Below are 24,507 nucleotides of genomic sequence, written 5' to 3'. Positions count from 1 at the left end.
AGACGATTGATTATTTCAATTTTTGTGAAATCTGAACACTACTTGTTTACGTTTCGCTGTCATTTCAATGGGTTTACTAAATAATAAAAATTATTAAAATATAAAATGAGTTTAAAGTACAACTGTATACAGTAAGTTGTAAACAATGACTGAGTGATATGTGGTGCCAATATTACTATGCATTATGGCATAGTGGGGTTAAGTGACGGTTAACAGAGACTGACGGTAAACAGGGTAATGGGCAATCGAAGTTCTGCTGTAGAAGGAACCTATTTTGTAGAGGTGGTATTCATTTGAACAAAGGTTGTGCAAGGAATTTTGCCAGTGTCACTAAGAGTACCTTAAGGGTTCAGAGAAACTGCTAGTTGGGAGGGGGGGGTCATTTAGATCCACATTTATCAGATCATATGGGATCTTACCTCAGAGAAACTGCTAGTTGGGAGGGGGGGGTCATTTAGATCCACATTTATCAGATCATATGGGATCTTACCTCAGACTAAACACGGAGTGGGCATAAATTCAAATTGAGGAAGGATGGTTACAGAATAGATGTGCAGAAGTTTGCCTTCAGTCAACAGGTGGCTGAGTGCTCGAACAAGCTTCCACCTGTTGTTGTGGAAGTGGGTAGTTTGAATAAGTTCAAGGAAGAACTAGACAAACTATTTAGAGCGATGGATAAGTGAAATGGATTTTTTTTTATTAGCTGATGCTGTATAAGCTTGCTTTTCTTATGTCATTCACCCTTATTAATACTAATACTAACTCGAATGGTAAACCGAGTGGGTAAAGTACCTGCCCGGCAACCCAAAGGTCGCGGGTTCGATTCCCGCCTCGGGCTTGGATCAAAGTACTGCAAAAAAACCTTGGGAGGTGCAATATGGCCACTGAAGCCGATGCACCAACAACTACCAAATCAAAAAAAAAAAAAAAAAAAAACTGAATGGTAAGATCGGTACGAGGTAAGTCTCCAATTATGTGGGCTACAGAGCTTGGCCACCAAGGCATCTCAGAGGAGTTGGTAAAATGAATGAAGGTGGAATTTTCACTGTTATAAAGAATTCCAGAACTAGGGCCCATAAATTAAAATTATAGGGGATGGGGTTTAGAATAGCTTGTAGGAAGTTTACATTTTGTCAGCTAGTCATTGATTGCTGGAACAAGATACCTTGCAGGTAATTGAGCCTGATGGTTTCAATATATTCAAAAATCAACTGGATAATTACCAATATGAAAAGGGAAGCATATAATTCGCATATTCTGATTTTTTTTTCAGTATGGCAAAAGGCTTCCTTGCTCTATACGGAAAATAATATTACTATTACTGTTGTTATTATTATTATTATTATTATTATTAGCTATATGGTGCAAGGAAGACTGGGGCTTATGCTGCACCAGCCAAAAAAAAATTCCCAAGTTACCTGAGAGAAAAAGAGAGTGAGAGAGAGAGAGAGAGAGAGTCAAAAGTAGAAGGGAATAACAAAGAAAAGGAGAATGATGATATCCAGTTCAGGACCATGGGTGTGGCAAGCCCATACTCACCAGATGTAAGCTCTTGGAGTTTACCAAGAGGCACAAGATGACTAAAAAAAAAGGAGGTTGACTTACAGGGCAAATAGGTGATATTCAAGCACTAGAATACACATAATTTAAAAAAATTTATTTTCCAGTGCTGTTACATGTCTCGGTCTCATCACCTCTGATATTTAAGATCCCACTAAATAATTTTTGGGACAACTCATACAAGACACATTGAATTCAAAAACAAAACATGCTTTTGTTTTTTTTGTTTTTGCAAAATGAGAAGCATTCAAAGAATTCATCTGGAAAGCTACTAGAATTTACATACTAACTAAGAAATATTCTTTGAGGTTTAGGCCTAAATCGATGTCAGATGAACTAATGAGACATATCGCAGAGAAGAAAAATGCATGGGATACATATAAATTAATGGGTGACATGGAAGCTTGTAATAGATATAAGCTGGTCTGTAACCAAGTCACAAAGGAGATTAGGCAAGTAAAGGAAGATTATGAGAAATCTTTGGCAAAGGATGCAAAGAAAAACAGCAAAGAGTTCTTTACCTATGTAAACTCTAGAAGGAAAGGGATTAATCAGATTGGTCCAATGGATACTGATGGTTCAACTGTTGATGATCCTGCTCAGGTGGCATACAAACAAAATGAGTATTTTGGCATCAATATTCACACATGAGGAATTATTTAGGGAGGGGAATGCCAGGGATGAATTGAACTCTGGTAGTGAGCTAGATGATTTTGTAATAACTGAGAGGAAAGTGGAGGAGAAATTGTTGAAGATAAATATAAAAAAGGCACCCGGAGTGGATGGTATCTGTCGAGTTATATTAAAGGAGGCAGCAAAGGAAGTAAGCAAACCCTTAGCCATAATTATGGTAGCTTCTTTGGACTCAGGGGAAGTACCCATGGACTGGAGATGGCAAATATGACCCCAATTCACAAAGGAGGATCAAAGGGTGACACAAGTAATTATAGACGCGTCAGTTTAACTTCTGTTCCAGGAAAATTAATGGAGGCACTGGTAAAAGAAGCACTGCAGGATCATCTAGAGAAGACCAGTTATAGCTCGAACACAGCACAGTTTTGTTAATGGAAAGTCTTGCCTGACCAATTTGATTGGATACTATGATGTGGTCACAAAGGAACTGATGCAGGGAACAACTTTGATATCATATATTTGGATCTTAGAAAGGCTTTTGATATTGTTGCACATGGAAGACCTGAACAAATTGGAGCAGTGTGGCAATGGAGGCAAATTGCTGCTATGGATAAAGGGATGGTTGAGTGGGAGAAGACAGAGAGTGGCAATCAATGGTCACTGTTCATCATGGACTAATGTTATTAGTGGAGTCACTCAGGATTTAGTGTTGGGGTCATTGTTGTTTTCTGTATTTATAAATGATAATGATGATGGTATATCAAGCTTAATGTCAAGTTTGCAGACAATACGAAAGTTGGCAGAGTTGTTAAGGACACTAATGACAGTACACCGCTGCAACAGGTTCTAAAAAAGTTGAGTAGATGGGCTGAGAAACCCCAGAGTAACGTATCAACTCTGTGGTACTACACTGACAGTGGTAGAGAACGAAAAGGACCTGGAGGTAATTGTGCAGGCAGATATGAAGTTCTCTGAGCAGTGCAGACGGTCTGCAAGAGTAGCTCATGGTGTCTTGTGAATGATATACAGGAATTTTTCTAGCAGGGATAAGGAGGTGATTATCCCCTTGTATAAGGCAATGATCAGGCCACACCTTGAGTACTGTATACAGTACAGTACTCAAGGTGTGGCCTGAGTCCTGTATACAGGTCTGGAGGCCTCAGTTTAAGAAGGATGTTGAGCTATTGGAACAAGTACAGAGAAGGGCAACAAGATTAGTGAATGGGACAAAGGGTTGCTCTTACGAAGAAGGGCTTAAGTTTTGCAAATTACAGTGTCTGGAGACTAGGCACCGGCGAGGTGATCTGATAGAGTATAAAGCCTTTAATGGTTTTAGCATGCTCAATGCCGATGGGATTCTTGCTCAGAATAATCACCTGAAAGGGCATAAATTCAAATTGGGGAAAGACAGATGTAGGATAGGTGTGCGGAACAAACATAGGGGTGAAATGGAAGAGGTTTTTTTTTTTTTTTTTTTCGCTGATGCTGCATAAGCTTGCTTTCTTTCATCATGTGCCTCTACTAACTAATGCTAATGGTTATGTTTGTCAATGTAGCCACTATGCCGACTTATGTAAGTTGAATTTTATGTGTTGGAATTTCCCTAAAGGCTTATGCAGCACTCGCAACTATGCGTACTGAATTTAATCGAATCAAAAAAAAAAAAAAAAAAAACAGAAATGTTTGGGGAACATGCAAATAGTATTATCTATTCAATTTATTTTAATCTTATCCAAAGGAAAAGATTCAAAAGTGCACAAAATTACAAAAATTTTACTTTAACTTTGTGGACCAGAGGATGCTTGAACCTATAAAACCACCCTTTGCTTGCAAAACATGGCTTGGGGTTCACCTTACCTATCTTAATATCTTCATAAATACTTTTGAATTTTGCTTGAATGGCCATTAGATTCAGGGGCACTTGTTTCTGAATGTGATTTTTCCATCCATATTATTAATAGCTTTTCCATCTTCAATATAGCACCTGAACGCTGTTTTGTGATCATTGCTGATCTTAAATGCATTGATCCTTTAACATGTTCATTTATATGCACACTGTCCTTTAAAATAATATTCATTGTTGAAGCAGTGAGACTTAATTCCTGTGCAATAGATGACATATTTTGTCCTACTTGTTACTTCTTAATCATTTTCATCTTCATTTCTAATAAGTAAATATGAATGAAGAAAAGATTCTGAAAATTTATTGATGTTTTTTATATCATCGAAGATTTCAGTGAAGACGAAACAAATTTCACCCTAATAACATAAAAACCCACACAATTCCAATTATTGGTATTATCAAAAAAAGCAATGAGATCAAGTTTACTACCCATTTATAACCAATTTCACTAACAGAAAAGCCCAATAAGCCAGAAAGTGAAAATTGTTTTTATTATTTTATGGTAGTGACCTCCAGAAATGTGCTTTAGAAAAATGCGTTCAAAATTGATTCTTATAATCGAACATACGATCATGATGAAAGTGTAGTGCATTCCATGATTGGACTGCATAGCCCTTCCTCAGCCAATAGTAGCGTTTGTAAACGTGTTTTGTTTTTGCATCCTTTAGTTAAAAGGGATTTTGTGTTGTGTTTATTTGACATAAATTTATATAAAACAATACAATTTCCATTAAAAATATGACCTTTTAGAGAGTTAAATAGCTTAGTTATATAGCAAAAATTTCAACTTCTCTGGTCGTGCCTCTTAACAAATTACCAAAAAAAAAAAAAAAATTTTTTTTTTAGGTTCACATTACAATATTTTCACAATACCTCCATTTATTCCTACAGGACGCAAAATATGTTTCCATATATATATATATTTTTTTTTCAGATTGCACTGGCTGGCAAAAACATACATAAAGTTGACTTTATGTGAGTCAAGGGTTATGTAAGTCTGGGAGTGCCAGTGTATTGTTAACAGGAGATATTGCTTCTACAGGGATAGGATACACTTAAACAGAAGGGGTGCAAAAATATTTGCTGATGCTATCGAGGCAAGGTTAGGTTCGTCGGAAAACTGCTAGCTCGTTGGGATTCATAGACTAATAGATTAATGGTAGCCACCGGCAAAGGTGGAAATGATTCTTGCACTGCTTCTATTAGAATGGGCAGCAGCCTGGAAAGGCAGTTGCTGGGGATTTCAGGAACTACTGGAGGTCATGAAACAAGCAAAAAAAATGGGCTGTGTTAGAGTAACTAAGAGTAAGAACAGGCACATGTATACTTGCATGATGACCGGGCTAGCCGGGTGGGTAAAGTACTTGCCTGGCAACCCAAAGGTCACGGGTTCGAATCCCGCCTCGGGCATGGATCAGAGTAGTGCAAAAACGTTGGGAGGTGCATTATGGCCACAGAAGCCGATTCGCCAACAACTAAAAAAAAAAAAAAAAACTTGCATGTACACCAATACTAGGAGTATAGTAAATAAATTTGATGAATTTTAAGTGCTGATTAAAACATCCAAGGCGGATATTGTTGGGAAATCAGAGACGTGGTGAAACTCAGATATTAGGAATGCAGAATTGGAATTTGAGGAGTACAATGTGTACAGAAAGGATAGGAAGGGAGGAGGGGTTATGCTGTTAGTTAAGAAACACAAAATCTAAGGAAGTGCATCCAGTTGACAAAGATGGCAAGTGCAATGTTGAGTCAGTTTGGTGTGACATAAGCACTGGGAAAGCAAAAATGAGGGTAGAAGTTTGTTGTACGCCTAATGACTCTGATGACTGCAATGAACAATTATACAGAGAAACAGAGAGCGGGCCAGTAAATCACAGTCTTATTATGGGGGATTTTAACTTCCTCCAGATAAAGAGTGGAACTTGTGGGTTGGTCACGTGCAGACTAGCAAGGCTTTTGTGGATTTAACGGATGATTATTTTCGACAGCAGCATGTTAGAGGCAACAAAAGGGAGTAACACTCTTGTTCTGATTATCAGCAGTGATTATTCATGTATTAAGAATTTACACATAATAAAACCTCTAGGTGGCAACGATCACAGTGTACAGATGTTGGATTTACTTAAAGATGTAAGTACCATCAGGGGGAAAGGGAAGGTTTTTGCTTTCGTAAAAGTTACTACAGTGGTCTCAGAGATTTTTTAGGTTCTATACAGTGGGACCAACTGATGATGTTACCAACAACAAATTATAAATGGGAAGCATTCAAGGATGTAATTTTGGAAGCTACTAGGCTTTTTGTTCCAACTAAGAAATACTGCTCTAGGTTTAGGCCCAAATGAATGTGAGACTCGTAGCAGAGCAGAATAATTCAAGGGATTGACAGGCCACTCAGAATCCTATGGTAGATACAAGCTAGTCTGTAATCAAGTCACAAGGTTAGGCAAGCGAAGGCAGATTATAAAAGATCTTTAGCAAAGGATGCAAAAAAAAAAAAAAAAAAAACCAGCAAAGACTTCTTTATTTATATAAACTCTAAAAGGAAAGGGATGAATCAGATTGGTCCACTAGATATCAATGGTTTGTCTGTAGATGATCATTCTCAGATAGCTGCTGAACTAAATGAGTATTTTGCATCTACAATTTCACATGCGGAATTATTCAAGGAGGAGAGGGCCAGATGTTTATCAAACTCTAACAGGGAGTTAAATGATTTTGTAATAACCGAGAGCAAAGAGGATGAGAAATTGTTGAAGTTAAACATAAAAAAAGGCACCTGGGGTAAGCAGGATCTATCCAGTTATATTAAAGGAGGTGGCAAAGGAAGCAAGCAAACCCTTAGCCCTAATTATGAGAGCATCCTTGGACTCGGAGAAAGTCCCTTCGACTGGAGATGTGCAAATGTATCTCCAATTCAAAAAGGCCGGATCAAAGATTGACACAAATAATTATAGACCTGTAAGTTTAAATTCTGTTCTGGGGAAAATAATGGAGTCACTACTTAAAGAAGTGAAAGAGGATCATCCAGATAAGACTTCAGTAATAGTTCAGACTAGAGCTTACAATACCGGGATACGGATAATTTTTTCCGGTACTGAAATACTGGTATTGATACAAAAAATACCACTTTTTCGGGACTAATTTAAAAAAAATAATTGTTTATAATTTAATCACATAAAAGTTATAAAATCACCTTTATGTGATTATGATGTCCTTATCTCTACCAGCAAATGTTCGATAAATCATCAATAGGACACCATGCAACATTGCAACCTGTCCTCAACTTCATGTTTGACCGTATCGTAACTCCCAAGTCCCGTTCCTCCACTACTGACTTTAGTTCAACTGCACCAAGCGTATAAGTTATTTTTGGGTTGCTATTGCCCAGGTGTAAGACCTTGCATTTTGCTGAATTAAAGCATAGCTGCCACTTTTCTGACCATCCTGGAAGTCTATCTAGGTCACTCTGAAGAAGCTCTGCTTGGCGGCGATGATTAACTACTTTACTGATCTTTATATCATCTGCAAGTTTAGACCTCATGCCCTCCATCCCTTCCTACATGTCATTTAAGATAATCAAAAACAACAGTGGTACCAATACTGATCCTTGGGGAACCCCAGTTCTTATATTAACCCAATCTGAGGAATAACCATTTATCACAACCCTCTGCCTGGTGCCCTCAAGCCATTGTGCTATCCATCTAAGGATTTTCCCTATGATTCCAACCTGCTCCAACTTAAACTAACCATTCATGTTGGAAATGCTTTGCTGAAATCCAAATAAACAATGTCGAAATTATTCCCTAAATCCAGATCACAAGTGACCTGTCAAAATGGCTAACCAGATTTGTTAAACATGAGTTTCCCTTTACAAAACCATGCTGTGTATCCTACAGAAATCCGTTTCCATCTAAATGATCCTGAATTCCACTTTTGATCATTGCCTCCATGATTTTCCCTACTACTAAAGTTAGACTGTCCGGTTGGTAATTTCCCGTTACACTCCTTTATCTTCCAATTTACACCAATCCAACAGAGCCTCTCCTGAGTCCAATGATGCTCTGATAACTAGCCTTAATGGTTCAATGCACTCACTTGCCACTCCTTAAGATTATAGGGTATATACCATCAACCACAGGAGCCTTACTCGGCGGTAGGCACGAACGTTCTCATTAAATAATCATTTGAAATTTCAACATCATTAATTACATTTTTTTCAACTTCACTTCCATAATATCTTATTGACAAAAAGGGGTTTTTTTATTTAAATATCGATGCAAAGTAACTGTTGAGTTCGTCTGCAACTTCAGCTATGCTATCTAATACTGTCCCGCATTCATTACATAAGGGTCCAATCTGATTTGTCCTTCCGATCTTTGCATTTATATATGTGAAGAATTCCTTAACTGCACTCTTTATTCCTTATCACCATGGTTGTAGATTTTTTTTTAATTGCATTTCCCGCTTTTTCGCGCTTACTTGCATTTCCCGCCTGTTGTCCTTGCGCTCATTTTTTCGCACTTGTTACCAGTATATTAGGTTACGTTTTGCCACGTTCTGCCCAGAAATGGCTCAGAAAAGATTTTTGTACAGTGCTGAATTCAAGTTAAAAGTGATTCAGTTTGCAAAAGTGAATGGAAATCGTGCTGCTGAACATAAGTTTGGTCCTCCTCCAACTGAGAAAACAATCCGAGACTGGCTATGGGAAGAAGAAACCTTACTGAAAGCGCCACGGCAGAAGAAGGCCATTAGAGGCAAGTCAGCAAAATGGCCTGATTTAGAGACGGAATTGAAGATATAGATTGAGGAGCAAAGAGCAATTGGAATTTCTGTGTCCACAAAGATGGTTCAGCATGAGGCAAGAAGAATTGCTGATGAAAAAGAAGTTACTGATTTCAAAGGAGGACACAATTGATGCTTCAGGTTTATGAAACGGAATGGACTAAGCATGCATACATGCACCAGACCTGCACAAAAGATGCCTGAAAGCTATGAGTAGAAGGTCCTTGAATTTCATCGTTTTGTCATTCAATGTCGAAAGACACATCAGTTTGAGTTGGGACAGATTGCAAATATGGACGAAGTCCCCCTACGCAAACCTGCCCTATTGATGCTTGATCAGTTCAGGGCACACATAACAAAAAATACAAAGAAGATTGCTGCAGAGCAAAAAACAAAACTTGCCGTCATACCTGGAGGCTTGACATCCCAGCTCCAACCACTTGATGTCAGCATTAACAAACCCTTCAAAGCTGCCATGAGAGACGAATGGAACCAATGGATGAAGTCTTCTTGGGACAATTTGACACCAGCATGAAGAGTGAAGAAACCAACTGTAGGAGAAGTTTGTATCTGGGTGAAAACATCCTGGGATAATATCAAGATTGAGATCGTCGTCAAGTCATTTAAGAAGTGTGGCATTTCAAATGCCATAGATGGAACTGAGGACAAGGCAATATATGAAGACAGTGATTCGTCATCAGACACAGATGAGGACAAGCTAATGGATGGGAGTTTTGACAGTGATGAGTTGTATGAATTTTATGATGAATAAAACTTGAGTTCAATAACTTTATGTAATACATTTTTTTTTAAATTTGGGGCCCCAAATTTAAGGTGCATCTTATATATGGGAGCGTCTAATACATGGGGAAATACGGTATGTACCAAAAATAGATCCATTTTAAACAATCATACTATTCATTGCTTATGTTTCTTAAGAGCTCATTTTATTCGGACAGGAATGTGGATGCTTAAACATAAATAAATTTAGCAGTAACAATAAGCATTTCTTTATTTTTAGAATAACTGTATTTTAATGATTTTTTTCACAATATTTATTATTGCAATAAATGTTTATTTAAAACTTGAATTCAAGTAATTACAGTACTTGTTTTTTCCTTACTTTATTGCACCTAACTGTCATCAAAATTTATTGAGAAAAACGTTTGTTTTTGGAATACCAGTATCCCAGTTTCATAAATTAAAAATACCGAAATACCGGTATTAAGATTTTGACTAGTATTGTAAGCCCTAGTTCAGACACAGAATGGGTTTGTCATGGGGAAGTCTTGTCTGACTAATTTGATCGGATACTATGATGTGGTCACAAAGGAACTGGATGCAAAAAATAATTTTGATATCATATACTTAGATTTTAGGAAAACTATTGATACTCTTGCACATGGAAGACTACTGTATAAATTGGAGCAGTATGGCATTAAGGGCAAGTTGCTCCAATGGATAAAAGGATGGCTGAGTGGGAGAAAACAGAGAATGGTAATCAATGGTTACTGGTCTATGTGGACTAATGTTATTAATGGTGTCTCTCAGGGTTCGTTGTTGGGTCCATTGTTGTTTTGTATATTTAGCATTAGCATTAGTAGAGGCATTTGATGCAAGAAAGCAAGCTTATGCAGCATCAGCCAAAAAAAAAAAAAAAAAAAAAAAAACCCACTTCCACTTCACCCCTCTGTTCGTTCAAAATACCTGTCCAGCTGAGCCTTAAACTTATTTAGGCTATCAACCTCCACCACAAGGGATGGCAGTCTGTTCCACCAACCAACCACCCGCTGGCTAAAGGCAAATTTCCGCACGTCTATCCTACATCTGTCTTTCCTCAATTTGAATTTATGCCCTCTCAGGTGATTTTTCTGAGCTAGAGGAAGAATCCCATCAGCATTGAGCATGCTTAAACCATTCAAGGCTTTATACACCTCTATCAGATCACCTCGCTGGTGCCTAGTCTCCAGACACTGTAATTTGCAAAACTTAAGCCTTTCTTCGTAAGAGCACCCCTTTGTTCCATTCACTAATCTTGTTGCCCTTCTCTGTACTCGTTCCAGCAGCTCTACATCCTTCTTGAAATGAGGCCTCCAGACCTGTATACAGTACTCTAGGTGTGGCCTGACCATTGCCTTATACAATGGAATAATCACCTCCTTATCCCTGCTGGAAAAATTCCTGTATATCATTGACAATACTCCATGAGCTACTCTTGCAGCCCGTCTGCACTGCTCAGAGAACTTCATATCTGCCTGCACAATTACCCTCAAGTCCCTTTCATTCTCTACCACTGTCAGTGTAGTACCACAGAGTTGATACGTTGCTCTGGGGTTGCTTTTTCCCATGTGTAGTACTTTACATTTGTCAATGTTAAACTTCATTTGCCACCTCTCAGCCCATCTGCTCAACCTTTCCAGATCCTGTTGCAGCAGCATAGTGTCAGTAGTGTCCTTGACAACCCTGCCAACCTTTGTATCATCTGCAAACTTGGACATTAAGCTTGATATACCATCATCAATATCATTTATAAATACAGAAAACAATAATGGACCCAACACTGAGCCCTGAGGGACTCCACTAATAACATTAGTCCACGATGAGCAGTGTCCATTGATTACCACTCTCTGTCTTCTCCCCCTCAACCACCCCTTTATCCATAGCAGCAATTTGCCACCAATGTCACACTGCTCCAATTTGTGTAGCAGTCTTCCATGTGCAACAGTATCAAAAGCCTTTCTAAGATCCAAGTATATAATATCAAAGTTATTCCCTGCATCCAGTTCTTTTGTGACTGCATCATAGTATCCAATCAAGTTGGTCAGGCAAGACTTCCCCTTAACAAAACCATGCTGTGTCTGAGCTATAACTGAAGTCTTGTCTAAATGATCCTGCAGTGCTTCTTTAACCAGTGCCTCCATTAATTTTCCTGGAACAGAAGTTAAGCTCACAGGTCTATAATTACTTGTGTCAGCCTTTGATCCTCCTTTGTGAATTGGGGTCACATTTGCACATTTCCAGTCTATGGGTACCTCCCCTGAGTCCAAGGAAGCTCTCATAATTATGGCTAAGGGTTTGCTTACTTCCTTTGCTGCCTCCTTTAATATAACTGGATAGATCCCATCCACCCCGGGTGCCTTTCTTGTGTTTATCTTCAACAGTTTCTCCTCCACTTTACTCCCAGTTATTTCAAGATTCTGTAGCTTACTGCTAGAGTTGAATACACCTCTGGCATTCCCCTTGCTGAATAACTCCTCATGTGTGAATGTCGATGCAAAATATTCATTTAGTTTGTTAGCTACCTGAGCAGGATCATCAACAGTTGACTCATCAATATCAAGTGGACCAATCTGATTCATCCCCTTCCTTCTAGAGTTTACATAAGTAAAGAACTCTTTGCTGTTTTTCTTTGCATCCCTTGCCAAGGATTTCTCGTAATCTGCCTTCGCCTGCCTAACCTCCTTTGTAACTTGGTTGCATATCAACTTGTATCTATCATAGGCTTCTGTGTCATGTGTTAATTTGTAAGTATCCCATGCATTTTTCTTCTCTGCCATATGCCTCATTAGTTCATCTGACATCCATTTTGGCCTAAACCTTGAACAATATTTATTAGTTGGTATGTAAAGCCTAGTAGCTTCCAAGATAAGTTCTTTGAATGCTTCCCATTTTGAATTTGCTGTTGGTAACATCATCAGTTGGTCCCACTGTATAGAATTTAAATACTGTCGCAGTCCATCGTAGTCGCCTTTACGGAAGCAATAACCCTTCCCTTTACCCCTAATGGTAGTTACCTCTTTCAGTAAATCCCACTTCAGCACACTGTGATCACTGCCACCTAGTGGTTCATTTATCTGCAGATTCTTAATGCATGAAGAATCACTGCTGATAATCAAATCAAGAGTATTACTCCCTCTAGTTGCCTCCCGAACATGCTGATGTAGAAAACAAACATCCAATAAATCCACAAAAGCCCTGCTAGTGTGTGAGTAACCAGCCCCCAAATTCCAGTCAATATCTGGGAAATTAAAATCTCCCATTATAAGACTCTCTGATTTACTGGCCCACTCTATTTCCCAGTACAGTTCCTTATTATACTCATCAGAGTCATTAGGCCTATAGCACACTCCTACTCTCAATTTTGATCTCCCAATGCTTATGTCACACCCAACAGACTCAACACTGCACTGTCCAGCGATGTCGACTGGCTTCACTTCCTTGGTTTTTATGTGTTTCTTAACTAATAGCATAACTCCTCCCCCCCTTCCTATCCTGTCTATCCTTTCTGTAGACGTTGTACTCCCCAAATTGCATTTCTGCATCCCTTATATCTGTGTGACACCACGTCTCTGATATCCCAACAATATCTGCCTTTGATGTTTTGAGCAAGACCTCAAATTCATCAAATTTATTTACTAAACTCCTAGCATTGGTGTACATGCAAGTATACCTGCACCTGTTTCTATTCTTTGCTACCCTAACACAACCCATGTGTTTACTTGTACCGCAATGGCTCCCAGCAGTCTCTGAAATACCATGCATCTTGTTTTTCGGGCTTCTGCTCATTCTAATAGAAGCAGTGCAAGAATCTCTTTCACCTCTGCCAGTGGCTACTGTCAATCTATTGGTCTTTGTCTCCCCCCAAGCTAGCAGTTTTCCGACCCACCTAACACTGCCTCGATAGCATCAGCAAATATTCTTGCACCCTTTCTATTTAAGTGTATCCCATCCCTGTAGAAGCAATCTCTCCTGTTAACAAGTACAGTCCAGGCTGAAAAAAATTCTACCCCTTGAGCCTTGCACAATCTTTCCAGGGCCAAATTGATCGACAAGACTCTCATCATATACTCCCTCCTATCGTGTCTGGGCAGAATTGCAGACACTTTCAAATTCAACCCTAATTCTCGGCTTTTGTTCAACAGTGACCTGTACTTGTTAAGTAATTCTGCCAGTCTCCTACTCTTAATATCGTTAGTGCCAACGTGTACAACTATATCACCTTTTGTGCCCTTAAAAGATGATATTCGCTCTACAACGTCATCAATCTTTGCCCCTGGCAGACATACCCTGGTCCTGTTCCACCTATCTTTTTTACAAAGCATGTTCCCCGTTTCCCTGACAATAGAGTCACCAACAACTACTAGTTCCTTCGGGACCAGCGCATTCTGCCTTGGGGGTTGTCTCTGTGTCACGCGATGCCCAAGTGCAAGCTCTGGCGTTGATGTGGGCAGCTGAGAGCTTGATGGGCCCCTCAATTTAGTTTCTTCGAGGGCATCCACCCTGTCCTTCAAGCTCTCATATAGGCCCACAAGAACGCCGAGTTGTTGCCTGATATCGATACACTCCTTGCATCGCGCACACACAAAGACATCCCCCTTGGCAGTATCATGTCCCGTACCCGATTGCTCTGCAAACATCAAGCAAACAGTGCATTTTATAAGGCTGTGAGTCAGAGGACAACTTCCCCCCTCAGTTCTGCTCTGAGCCACAGCGCTTCCATTAGCTTGAGCCTTTTGCTTTGCTGCTCTGGTCTGAGTCATGATTCTATTAATTAATTAATTAATTATGTTATGTTATTAATTATGTTAAATATAATTAATAATATTACGTTTGTAATCTAAGTCGTTATATGTATTTATTTAAACGTACAATTTAACTGCTAACGAAGTTCAACTAACGCTATCTAGTACGGCATACAACTATCGTATCACAATGGCGGGAAAATTACGAACGGTACCGGAGTTGAAACACATGGAAACCTTTACCGATACTTTTATGCAATTACAAGGCCGAGTAAAGAATAATTACACCAAGTTAATCAGAAAATCACAAAATAATGTTATACTACTAAATTTAAATCAAAAGTTTTAGAAAAACAATAATTTCAAATCAATAAATAAGAAAAATCCACTTAGCGGCTTGGAACACGACCGTCTCTAGTAGCCTCGTCAGCATATCAAGCTTAATGTCAAAGTTTGTAGATGATACAAAGGTTTACAGGGTTGTTAATAACAGTAATCACAGTATGCTGTGATTACTGTGATTACAGTATGTTGCCTGCAATAGGATCTGGAAAAGTTGGGTAGACGGGCTGAGAAGCGGCAACTGAAGTTTAATATGCCTCATAGAAATGTAGTGTTACACTCAGGGTAGTGGAGAATGAAAAGAGACCTGGGGGTAATTGTGCAGTCAGATAAAAAGTTTTCTGAGCAGTGCACACAGGCTGCTAGAGTAGGTCTGGAGTCTTGTCAATGATATAGAGGAATTTTGTGAGCAGGTATAAGGCAGTGATAATCCCGTTGTATAAGGCAATGGTCAGGCTACAAATTGAGCACTGCATACAGGTAAGGAAACCTCATTTTCGGGAGGATGTAGAGTTGCTAGAATGAGTACAGAGAAGGGCAACAAGACTGGTGAATGGAACAAAGGTACAGAGAAAAAAAGGCTTAAGTTTTGCAAATTGCAGCTTCTGGAGACTAGGCACCTGCAAGGTGCCTAGTCTCCAGAATGGATTTAAGAGGCTCAATTCTGATGGGATTCTTCCTCTTGCTCAGATTACAAACCTGAGGAGGCATAGATGCAAAGAGGAAAGACAGTTGTAGAATAGATGTGCAGAAGTTTGCCTACAGCCAGCGGAAACTTGATTGCTGGAACAGACTTCCACCTGTTGTTGTGGAAGTTGATAGCTTAAATAAATTCAAAGCAGAACTAAACAAACATTTGGAATGAATGGATCAGTGAAATGGGAAGGTTTTTTTTTTTTTTTTTGGCTTATGCTGTATAAACTTGCTTTCTTGCATCATGTGCCTCTAATAATGTAAATACTAATATATTACATAAACTGTGTAACCTGCAAATTCCTTAAAATTCTGAATAAGAAGACAAAGTTTGAAGAATATACTTCATTAGAAATCACTCTTTTTCCCCATTATGGAAAGAAAATATAACTTTATACACTTGTGTGAAAAAATATTATAAATATAACTTTAGAGCAGTAGCCATTAAAACGAAAAAACTAAAAAAATTAAAATTCAAGTTCAGGTGTACTGCTGAATTAGTGTTATAATGATAAATTATAATTAACTAGAGGAAGTGTAATACAACCAAAAGGTCTTACTTTCTATCATGCCCTAGCATGTTTAAATTAGCATATCCTGAGCTATTTCGCCGCATTGAAAATCCAAATGGTTTTTCATGAACATGGCGATGTCTAAGAAGTAGAACTTCCATTACTGCTTCTTTTTCTTCTGACTGTATTTGATCAGAGTTTATCATACTTTCGACTATGCAGATGGAAATACCTGCAAGATCTTTTGCCTCTACATCTAAAAGAACTGAAGCTGAAAAGAAAATTACAATAAAATTACAATATTTAATTTCAAAGAAAAAAATTCTAAAGAATAATGATAATGTGCTATTTTTTAAAGAACAAAAGTTTTTTCTTACCCATAAAATGATATAATTAGTTCATTATTTAAACAAAATCTCCATTGGCCATTAAATAATAATAAAATTAATTATGAAGGTATCTAAACCAATTATTTCTGAAAACAAGATTTTTTTTGTGTCCGTTTCTGTTTCCTCAAACAAAAAAACAGATTATAGTGCTATTTCATATATATTATGCAAGAAATCTTCCCCTTCATTCAACAGACCAGAAAAAAAATACTTGGAATTTAGAAATTTTTATGGGAGCCATTTTATACCCTAGAAAACAATAAGGCTGATCTACATCCCAATCATATTACTAGAATCACAGCTTCTTTTTAATGGAAGTACTTCTTTACATTGTGAAAAGCAGGAAAAAAAACTTACAGCACAGTAATTTCAAATAACACTAACTGTCACCAGTAATAAATTCGAACAACATGCAAACTGTTTTTCAGTTTGCATTTTGTTGAAAATTCTATCTTCGTTAAGCAGCTTGAGATTTTTGCTATTCTAAATTATCATCATATTATTAATTGTTATTATTAATATTATCTACATGGTGCAAGGAAGCCAGAGGCTTAGGCTGCACCAGCCAAAAAAAAAATTCCCAAGTTACCCTGACAGAGAGAGAGAGAGAGACTAAAGTAGAAGGGAATCATCAAGAAAGAGAAGAATAATCATATCCAGCTCAGGACCCTGGGTGTGCCAAGCCCACAGTCATGAGATGTGAGCCCCTGGGGTTATCTAAGAATACATCACAGTGCTTGGCAATACCTGAACAAAACCTCATATACATTGGTAACTCTATTAACTTCATAATTAAAAACTCTAAAAGATCACTTGGCCCCACCCAACAACCTGATTTTTAGACATTGTAGGACAGGTTTACTAACAATGCCATCTGGAGGCAGATCTACTGACACAACTTAAAATGACATTATTAATGATTCAAAGTTATGACCTTACACACTGACCATTCTATAAATAAAATTATGTATAAAAACCATTTTTATATACATGCCTTTTCATTAATAAGCTATTCACATTTACAATAAAAACTTTCCTTCTGGAGTGACATAAACATTAGGAAAGCAAAAATGAGAGTAGGAATGTTTTAGCATTAGCATTAGTAGTGGCATATGATGCAAGAAAGCAATCTTATGCATTGCTTTCTTGCATCTTTCAACAAAAAAAAAAAAAAAAAAAAAAAACACTCCAATTTCACCCCTCTGTTCATTCGAAATACCTCTCCAGCTGAGCCTTAAATTTATTTAGGCTATCAACTTCCACAACAAGCGATGGAAGTCTGTTCCACCAACCAACTACCTGGCTAAAGGCAAATTTACACACACCTATCCTACATCCGTCTTTCCTCAATTTGAATTTATGCCCTCTCAGGTGATTATTCTGAACAAGAATCCCATCGGCATTGAGCACGCTCAAACCATTCAAGGCTTCATACCCCTCTATCAGATCACCTCGCCGGTGCCTAGTCTCCAGACACTGTAATTTGCAAAACTTAAGCCTTTCTTCGTCAGAACAACCCTTTGTTCCATTCACTAATCTTGTTGCCCTTCTCTGTACTCGTTCCAGCAGCTCTAAATCCTTCTTGAAATTAGGCCTCCAGACCTGTATACAGTGCTCAAGGTGTAGCCTGACCATTGCCTTATACAAGGGAATAATCACTTCCTTATCCCTGCTAGAAAAATTCCTGTATATCATTGACAGGACACCATGAGCTACTCTTGCAGCCCATCTGCACTGCTCAGAGAACTTCATAACTGCCTGCACAATTACCCCCAGATTCTTTTCATTCTCTATTACTGCCAGTGTAGTACCACAGAGTTAATACGTTGCTCTGGGGTTGCTGTTTCCCATATGTAGTACTTTACATTTGTCAATGATAAATTTCATTTGCCACCTCTCAGCCCACCTGCTCAACCTTTCCAGATCCTGTTGCAGCAGCATAGCATCAGTAGTGTCCATAACCCTGCCAACGTTTGTATCGTCTGCAAACTTGGACATTAAGCATGATATCATCAATATCATTTATAAATTCAGAAAACAACAATGGACCCAACATTGAACCCTGAGGGACTCCACTAATAACACTAGTCCATGATGAGCAGTGTCCACTGATTACCACTCTCTGTCTTCTCCCCCTCAGCCAACCCTTTATCCATAGCAGCAATTTGCCTCCAATGCCACACAGCTCCACATTGTGCAGCAGTCTTCCATGTGCAACAGTATGAAAAGCCTTTCTAAGATCCAAATATATAATATCAAAGTTATTCCCTTCATCATAATATCCAATCAAATCGGTCAGGCAAGACTTTCCCTTCACAAAACTATGCTGTGTCCGAGCTATAACTGAAGTCTTGTCTAGATGATCCTACAGGGCTTCTTTAACCAGTGCCTCCATTAATTTTCCTGGAACAGAAGTTAAACTCACAGGTCTATAATTACTTGTGTCAGTCTTTGTCCTCCTTTGGGAATTGGGGTCACATTTGCACATCTCCAGTCTATGGGTACCTACCCTGAGTGCAAAGAAGCTCTCATAATTATGGCTAAGGGTTTGCTTACTTCCTTTGTTGCCTCCTTTCATATAACTGGATAGATCCCATCCACCCCCGGTTACCTTTTTTTGTTTATCCTCAACAATTTCTCATTCACTTTCCTCTCAGTTATTACAAAATCATCTAGCTCACTGCCAGAGTTTACTTCACCTCTGGCATTCCCCTTCCTGCATAACTGCTCATGTGTGAATGTAGATGCAAAATACTCTTTTAGTTTGTTAGGCACCTGAGCTGGATCCTCAACTGTTGAACCATCGATATCCAGTGGACCTATCTGATTCATCCCTTTCTTTCTAGAGTTCACATAGATAAAGAACTCTTTTCTGTTTTATTTTGCATCCTTTCCCAAGGATTTCTCATAATCTGCCTTTGCCTGTCTAATCTCCTTTGTAATTTGGTTACAGACCAGCTTATATCTATCATAGGCTTCCATGTCACCCATTAATTTATATGTATCCAATGCATTTTTATTCTCTGCCATATGTCTCATTAGTTCATCTGACATCCACTTAGGCCTAAACCTTGAACAATATTTCTTAGTTGGTATGTAAAGCCTAGTAGCTTCTAAGATAAGTTCTTTGAATACTTCCCATTTTGAATTTGCTGTTGGTAACATCATCAGTTGGTTTGTTGTTTGTTTGTTTGTTTGTCTTTTTAGTTAGTTGTTGGCGCATCAGCTTCTGTTGCCATAATGCACCTCCCAAAGTTTTAGCAGTACTCTGAGACAAGCCCGAGGCGGGATTTGAACCCACAACCTTTGAGTTGCCAGGCAGGTACTTTACCCAACCGGCTAGCCCGGCCGGCCATCAGTTGGTCCCACTGTATAGAATTTAAATACTGTCTCAGACCATCGTAGTCGCCTTTACAAAAGCAAAAACTCTTCCCTTTACTCCTGATGGTAGTTACCTCTTTGAGTAAATCCCACTTCAGCACACAGTGATCACTGCCACCTAGTGGCTCCTTTATCTGCAGATTCTTAATGCATGAAGAATCACTACTGACAATCAGATCAAGAGTATTACTTTCTCTAGTTGCCTCCCGAATATGCTGATGTAGACAACAATCATCCAAAAATCCACAAAAGCCTTGCTAGTGTGTGTGTGACCAACCCACAAATTCCAGTCAATATCTGGGAAATCAAAATCTCCCATTATAAGACTCTCTGATTTACTGGCCCACTCTATTTCCCTGTACAGTTTCTTATTATACTCATTAGAGTCATTAGGCCTATAGCACACTCCTACTCTCAATTATGATCTCCCAATGCTTATGTCACCAAATTGACTCGACACTGCACTGTCCAGCGATGTCGACTGGCTTCATTTCCTTGGATTTTATGTGTTTCTTAACTAATAGCATAACCCCTCCTTCCTTCCTATCCTACTTATCCTTTCTGTATTCATTGTACTCCCCAAATGCCAGTTCTGCATTCCTTATATCTGTGTGACACCACGTCTCTGATATCCCAACAATATCTGCCTTTGATGTTTTGAGCAATACCTCAAATTCATTAAATTTATTTACCAAACTCCTAGCATTGGTGTACATGGAAGTATACATGCACCTCTTCCTATTCTTAGCTACCCTAACACAACCCATGTGTTTACTTGTACCGCAATGACTCTCAGCCATCTTTGAAATATCGTCCATCTTGTTTTCCAGTCTGCTGCTCATTCCAATAGAAGCATTGCAAAAATCACTTTCGCCTCTGCCAGTGGCTACGGTTAATCTATTAGTCCTTGTATCCCCCAAGCTAGCAGTTTTCAGACCTACCTAACACTGCCTCGATAGCATCAGCAATTATTCTTGCACCCTTTCTATTTAAGTGTATCCCATCCCTGTAGAAGTAGTCTCTCCTGTTTATAGGTCTAATGACTCCGATGAGTACAACAAACAACTGCACAGAGAAAGAGAGTGGGCCAGTAAATTAGATTGTCTTACAATTGAGGATTTTAACTTTCCTGATATTGACTCGAACTTGTGGGGTGGTCACTCACACGCAAGAAGACTTTTGTGAATTTACTGAATTACTGTTTTCCACAGCAGCGTGTTAGAGAGGCAACAAGAGGGAGTAATACTCTTGATCTTGATACACTGATCACTGCCACCTAGTGGTTCTTTTATTCATTCAGTAAAACCTGCAGATAAAAGAACCACAAGGTGGCAGTGATCAGCGTATTGATTTAGGATTTACTTAAAGATGTAATTAATATCACGGGTAAAGGGAAGATTTTTGCTTAATGGAAGGGTCTTTTTTTTTTTTTTCTTTCATAAAGGGGTTACCATGGTCTCAGACAGTTTTTAAATTCTATACAGTGGGACTGACTGATGATGTTACCATCAGTTTGTTTGTATTAAAGTTTAGTGGCACATGGACTATGTGGGTCATAATGTGCCAGTTCATATGGTGTGATGTGTTTCACAGGTCTTTCACTTTGGATTTAAATTGTTCCTTCTAGCCTGATTCGTACTTCATTGGATCATTCTTTTGCTTATGTTTACTTCCTTAGAGGAAGTATAAATTAATAGCTTTAAGGAAGTTGAAAACATCTGTGAAGCCATCTCTATTATTCAAGAAGTCCGTTAGAGTAATGGTGTGATGTGTCCTATAAATATCCTTGAAGGCTTGTTTGTATTCATTTGCTTATGTAGGACAGTTTATTAATATGTGTTAAACTGATTGGATAGTGTCAAGTCTGGCATTGTACTGATTCTTCTGCACACAACAAGAAACAGTGTGTAATATGGGTAGGCCCAATTCTTAGTCTGTCCAGTGCTGTTTCTTCTTTTCTTGACTTTCATGTGCTATAAATTCAATTTTCGATTTTTTTTTTTTTTTTTATGTGAACCCCAAACACGAGAGCTATTAGAACCTACAGTACTTAGTACCGTGCTTGGGTTGGAGGTTGGGAAGATGAAAGAAGATATTTGTTGACATTGGACTTGAACTTCTGTAGATTGTAATTTTCAGGAAATACGTATGAAGGAAGGCTGTTCCAGGAAACGGCAGTTGAATGAATAAATGAGGCAGATGAAAAGTTTGTTCTGTGGGTTTGAAGTTGGATAGTAAATGGATGTTGGCTGGTGGCGGCACGTGTTTGGACTGTTTTGAAAAAGAGAGCGGGAATTATAGAAGCCAATTCAGAAGAACAGTGCCCATGGAAGTATCTGTAGAAGAGGCATGCAGCAGAAACAGTACGTCTATGAGAAAGCGAGTGGAGAGACTCTGTTAGAGATGAATCATTAATTAACCTAACTGCCCTCTTCTGAATGGAATCAAGAAGCCTGAGAGAGGTTTTGGGGGCACCACCCCAGATGTGGGAACAATATTCCATGGCAGGGTGGATTTGCGATTTATACAGAGTGAGCAGCTGTTTGGAAGAAAAGTAACGCCGAGAGTGAAAGAGAAAACCAAGTTTTTTAGATGCAGAGGAAGCAATATTTGTAATGTGCTTGTGCCAAGAGAGATTAGAAGTCACGGTAATCCCCAAAAGAGATATATCATTTTGCCTAGAAATCGGAGTGTCACTAAAGATAAGCATAGGAGAAGAAGAATCCTTTTTGCGAGACATAACACAAGACTTGTGTTATGTCAAGAGTTTTAGAAGGGTTGAAATCAACTAAGTTGTCTTTGCCCCACTGGAGAATTACCTGAAGATCGGCATTTAAGGAATTGGTAGCAGATTTTCGAGAAGTTGAAGCTGATTGAGCAGGACAAGGTTTCTCAAAATGGAAAGTGGAATGCAATGAGCTATCATCGGCAAAACTATGGATAGGATTTCCAGTCAATGGAAGAAGGTCATTAATATACAAGAGGAAAAGAGCGGGGGAAAGAACTGATCCATGGAGGACACCAGCATTAGTGGAGAAGTTAGAAGACAGAGAGCCATCTACCATCACCCTCAGTGAGCGATCAGAGAGAAAACTGGATAACCAATTACTAAAAACAGTTCGAAAATCATGTTTGCGAACTGTTTGTTTGGAAGCTTGTTTAGAAGACCTTTATGCCAAACACAATCAAAAGCCTTTGAGATGTCAAGAGCAACTACTTGTGTTTCACCGAACCTTTCATTGAATTAGTCCATAAATGGATAACATAAGCCAGAATATCACCAGTGGATCGACACTGACGGAATCCATACTGGCGATCGTTGATCAGACGGAAGGTTTCTAGGTAGTTTAAGAGTTGGCAGTTAATTGATTTCTCCATTACTTTAGAAAGAGTAGAAGTAATTGCAATGGGGCGATAATTGGATGGGAGGGATTTGTCACCCTTTTTAGGAAATGGCTGGATATGAGCAAATTTCCAAGCAGAAGGAAAAACACCTTTGGAATAAGAAAGTGAAAAAAGGCGGCAAAGAACACGAGTAAATTGAGGAGCACAGGTTTTGAGAACAAGTGGAGAAATACCATCAGGACCTGGAGCTTTCTTAGCTTCAAGATTCATCAAAATCCTTCTGATATCCTTTTGACGGAAGACCACAGGAGGCATTGAATGGAGCGTGTTGGGAAAGGTGGGAGATGTTTTACCAAGATCATTAATACATGAGCTGGAAGAAAAATGGGATGCTAGCAGGTCAGGTTTATCCTTGGCTGAAGTGACAACAGAATCATCTGGTTTGGTCAGAGGTGGGAGCAGAGAGGGGCAAAAGTTGCATCCAATAGCTTTGGCAAGAGACCAGAATGCTCGGCTACCATTAGGGCAAGAAGCAAGTTTTCGACTCTTAGCCTGTTCAAACTCTAGTTTGGACTGATTAATAACTGCTTTACAATTGTTGCGAGCTTTGGTGTAGGCAGAAAATGAAACTGAAGAATTAGAAACAAGCCAATTACGATACGGAACATTCTTCTCTTGAACAGCCTTAGCACATTTATTGGAAAACCAAGGTTTAGATAAAGGATGAGATTTTAAAGTGGAGTGTGGGATAAAGGATTCCATTCCTAGAAGAATAATTTCACTGACACGATCTGAGCAAACATTGACATCAGAAGTTTTGAAACAGTAATCCGACCATGGAAATGAAGAAAAGAAGTCTCGCAGGTCATCCCATTTTGCAATATTGTAATGCCAAACAACACGAGGTTGGGAATAGCCATGAGATAAAGGTTCCATTGGAGAAGAGACAATCGCCAAGTTGTGATCTGAAGTGCCTAAAGGACCTCTCACTTCAACCGTGTACTTAGAAGGGTTGTTTGTGAGAAAAAGATCAAGCTTAAGTGGAAGTATGATTAGGATTATCTGGAATTCTTGTAGGTAAATGAACAATCTGTGCTAGGTCATTAGTAATTGCAAAAGCCTCGGCATCTCGACCTGCTGGGTCGGTGTAACTAGAAAACGGAAGCCAGCTGGAGTTGTGAACATTAAAATCACCAAGGAAAATTAGACTGGAGAAAGTTAAGTTGCAAAGAGAGGAAGTCGAAGAGCTCCAAGTGATTAGTGGAGTTGGGAGAACGGTAGAGACAACAGATGAATTTGACACAATGAAGCAGAGAGATTTTAAGCCAGAGAAGATCAAAGAGAGGAGATTCCAAATTGCCAAGTCTCTGACAGAGAATATCAGAATGGACATATGCAAATGTACCACCTTTGAGGCGAAAGGAATCATACAACAAATAATT

At 38.8% G+C, this 24,507-nt stretch overlaps 1 protein-coding gene across 1 annotated transcript in view; it reads right to left on the bottom strand.

Moving 5' to 3' along the window:
- Window positions 1-24,507, bottom strand: part of LOC150075056 (band 3 anion transport protein-like) — a 934,629-nt gene that overhangs the window by 419,235 nt on the left and 490,887 nt on the right. The window contains exon 11 of the mRNA XM_090388866.1: window positions 15,999-16,221. Coding sequence (XP_090244992.1) covers window positions 15,999-16,221 — 223 coding nt within the window. The remainder of the gene's footprint in view (window positions 1-15,998; window positions 16,222-24,507) is intronic.

This window comes from Mastigoproctus giganteus, chromosome 14, assembly GCF_048544385.1.
Source record: "Mastigoproctus giganteus isolate SK-2022 chromosome 14, ASM4854438v1, whole genome shotgun sequence".
NCBI lineage: Eukaryota > Metazoa > Arthropoda > Arachnida > Uropygi > Thelyphonidae > Mastigoproctus > Mastigoproctus giganteus.
This window is presented reverse-complemented; position numbering and strand designations above follow the sequence as displayed.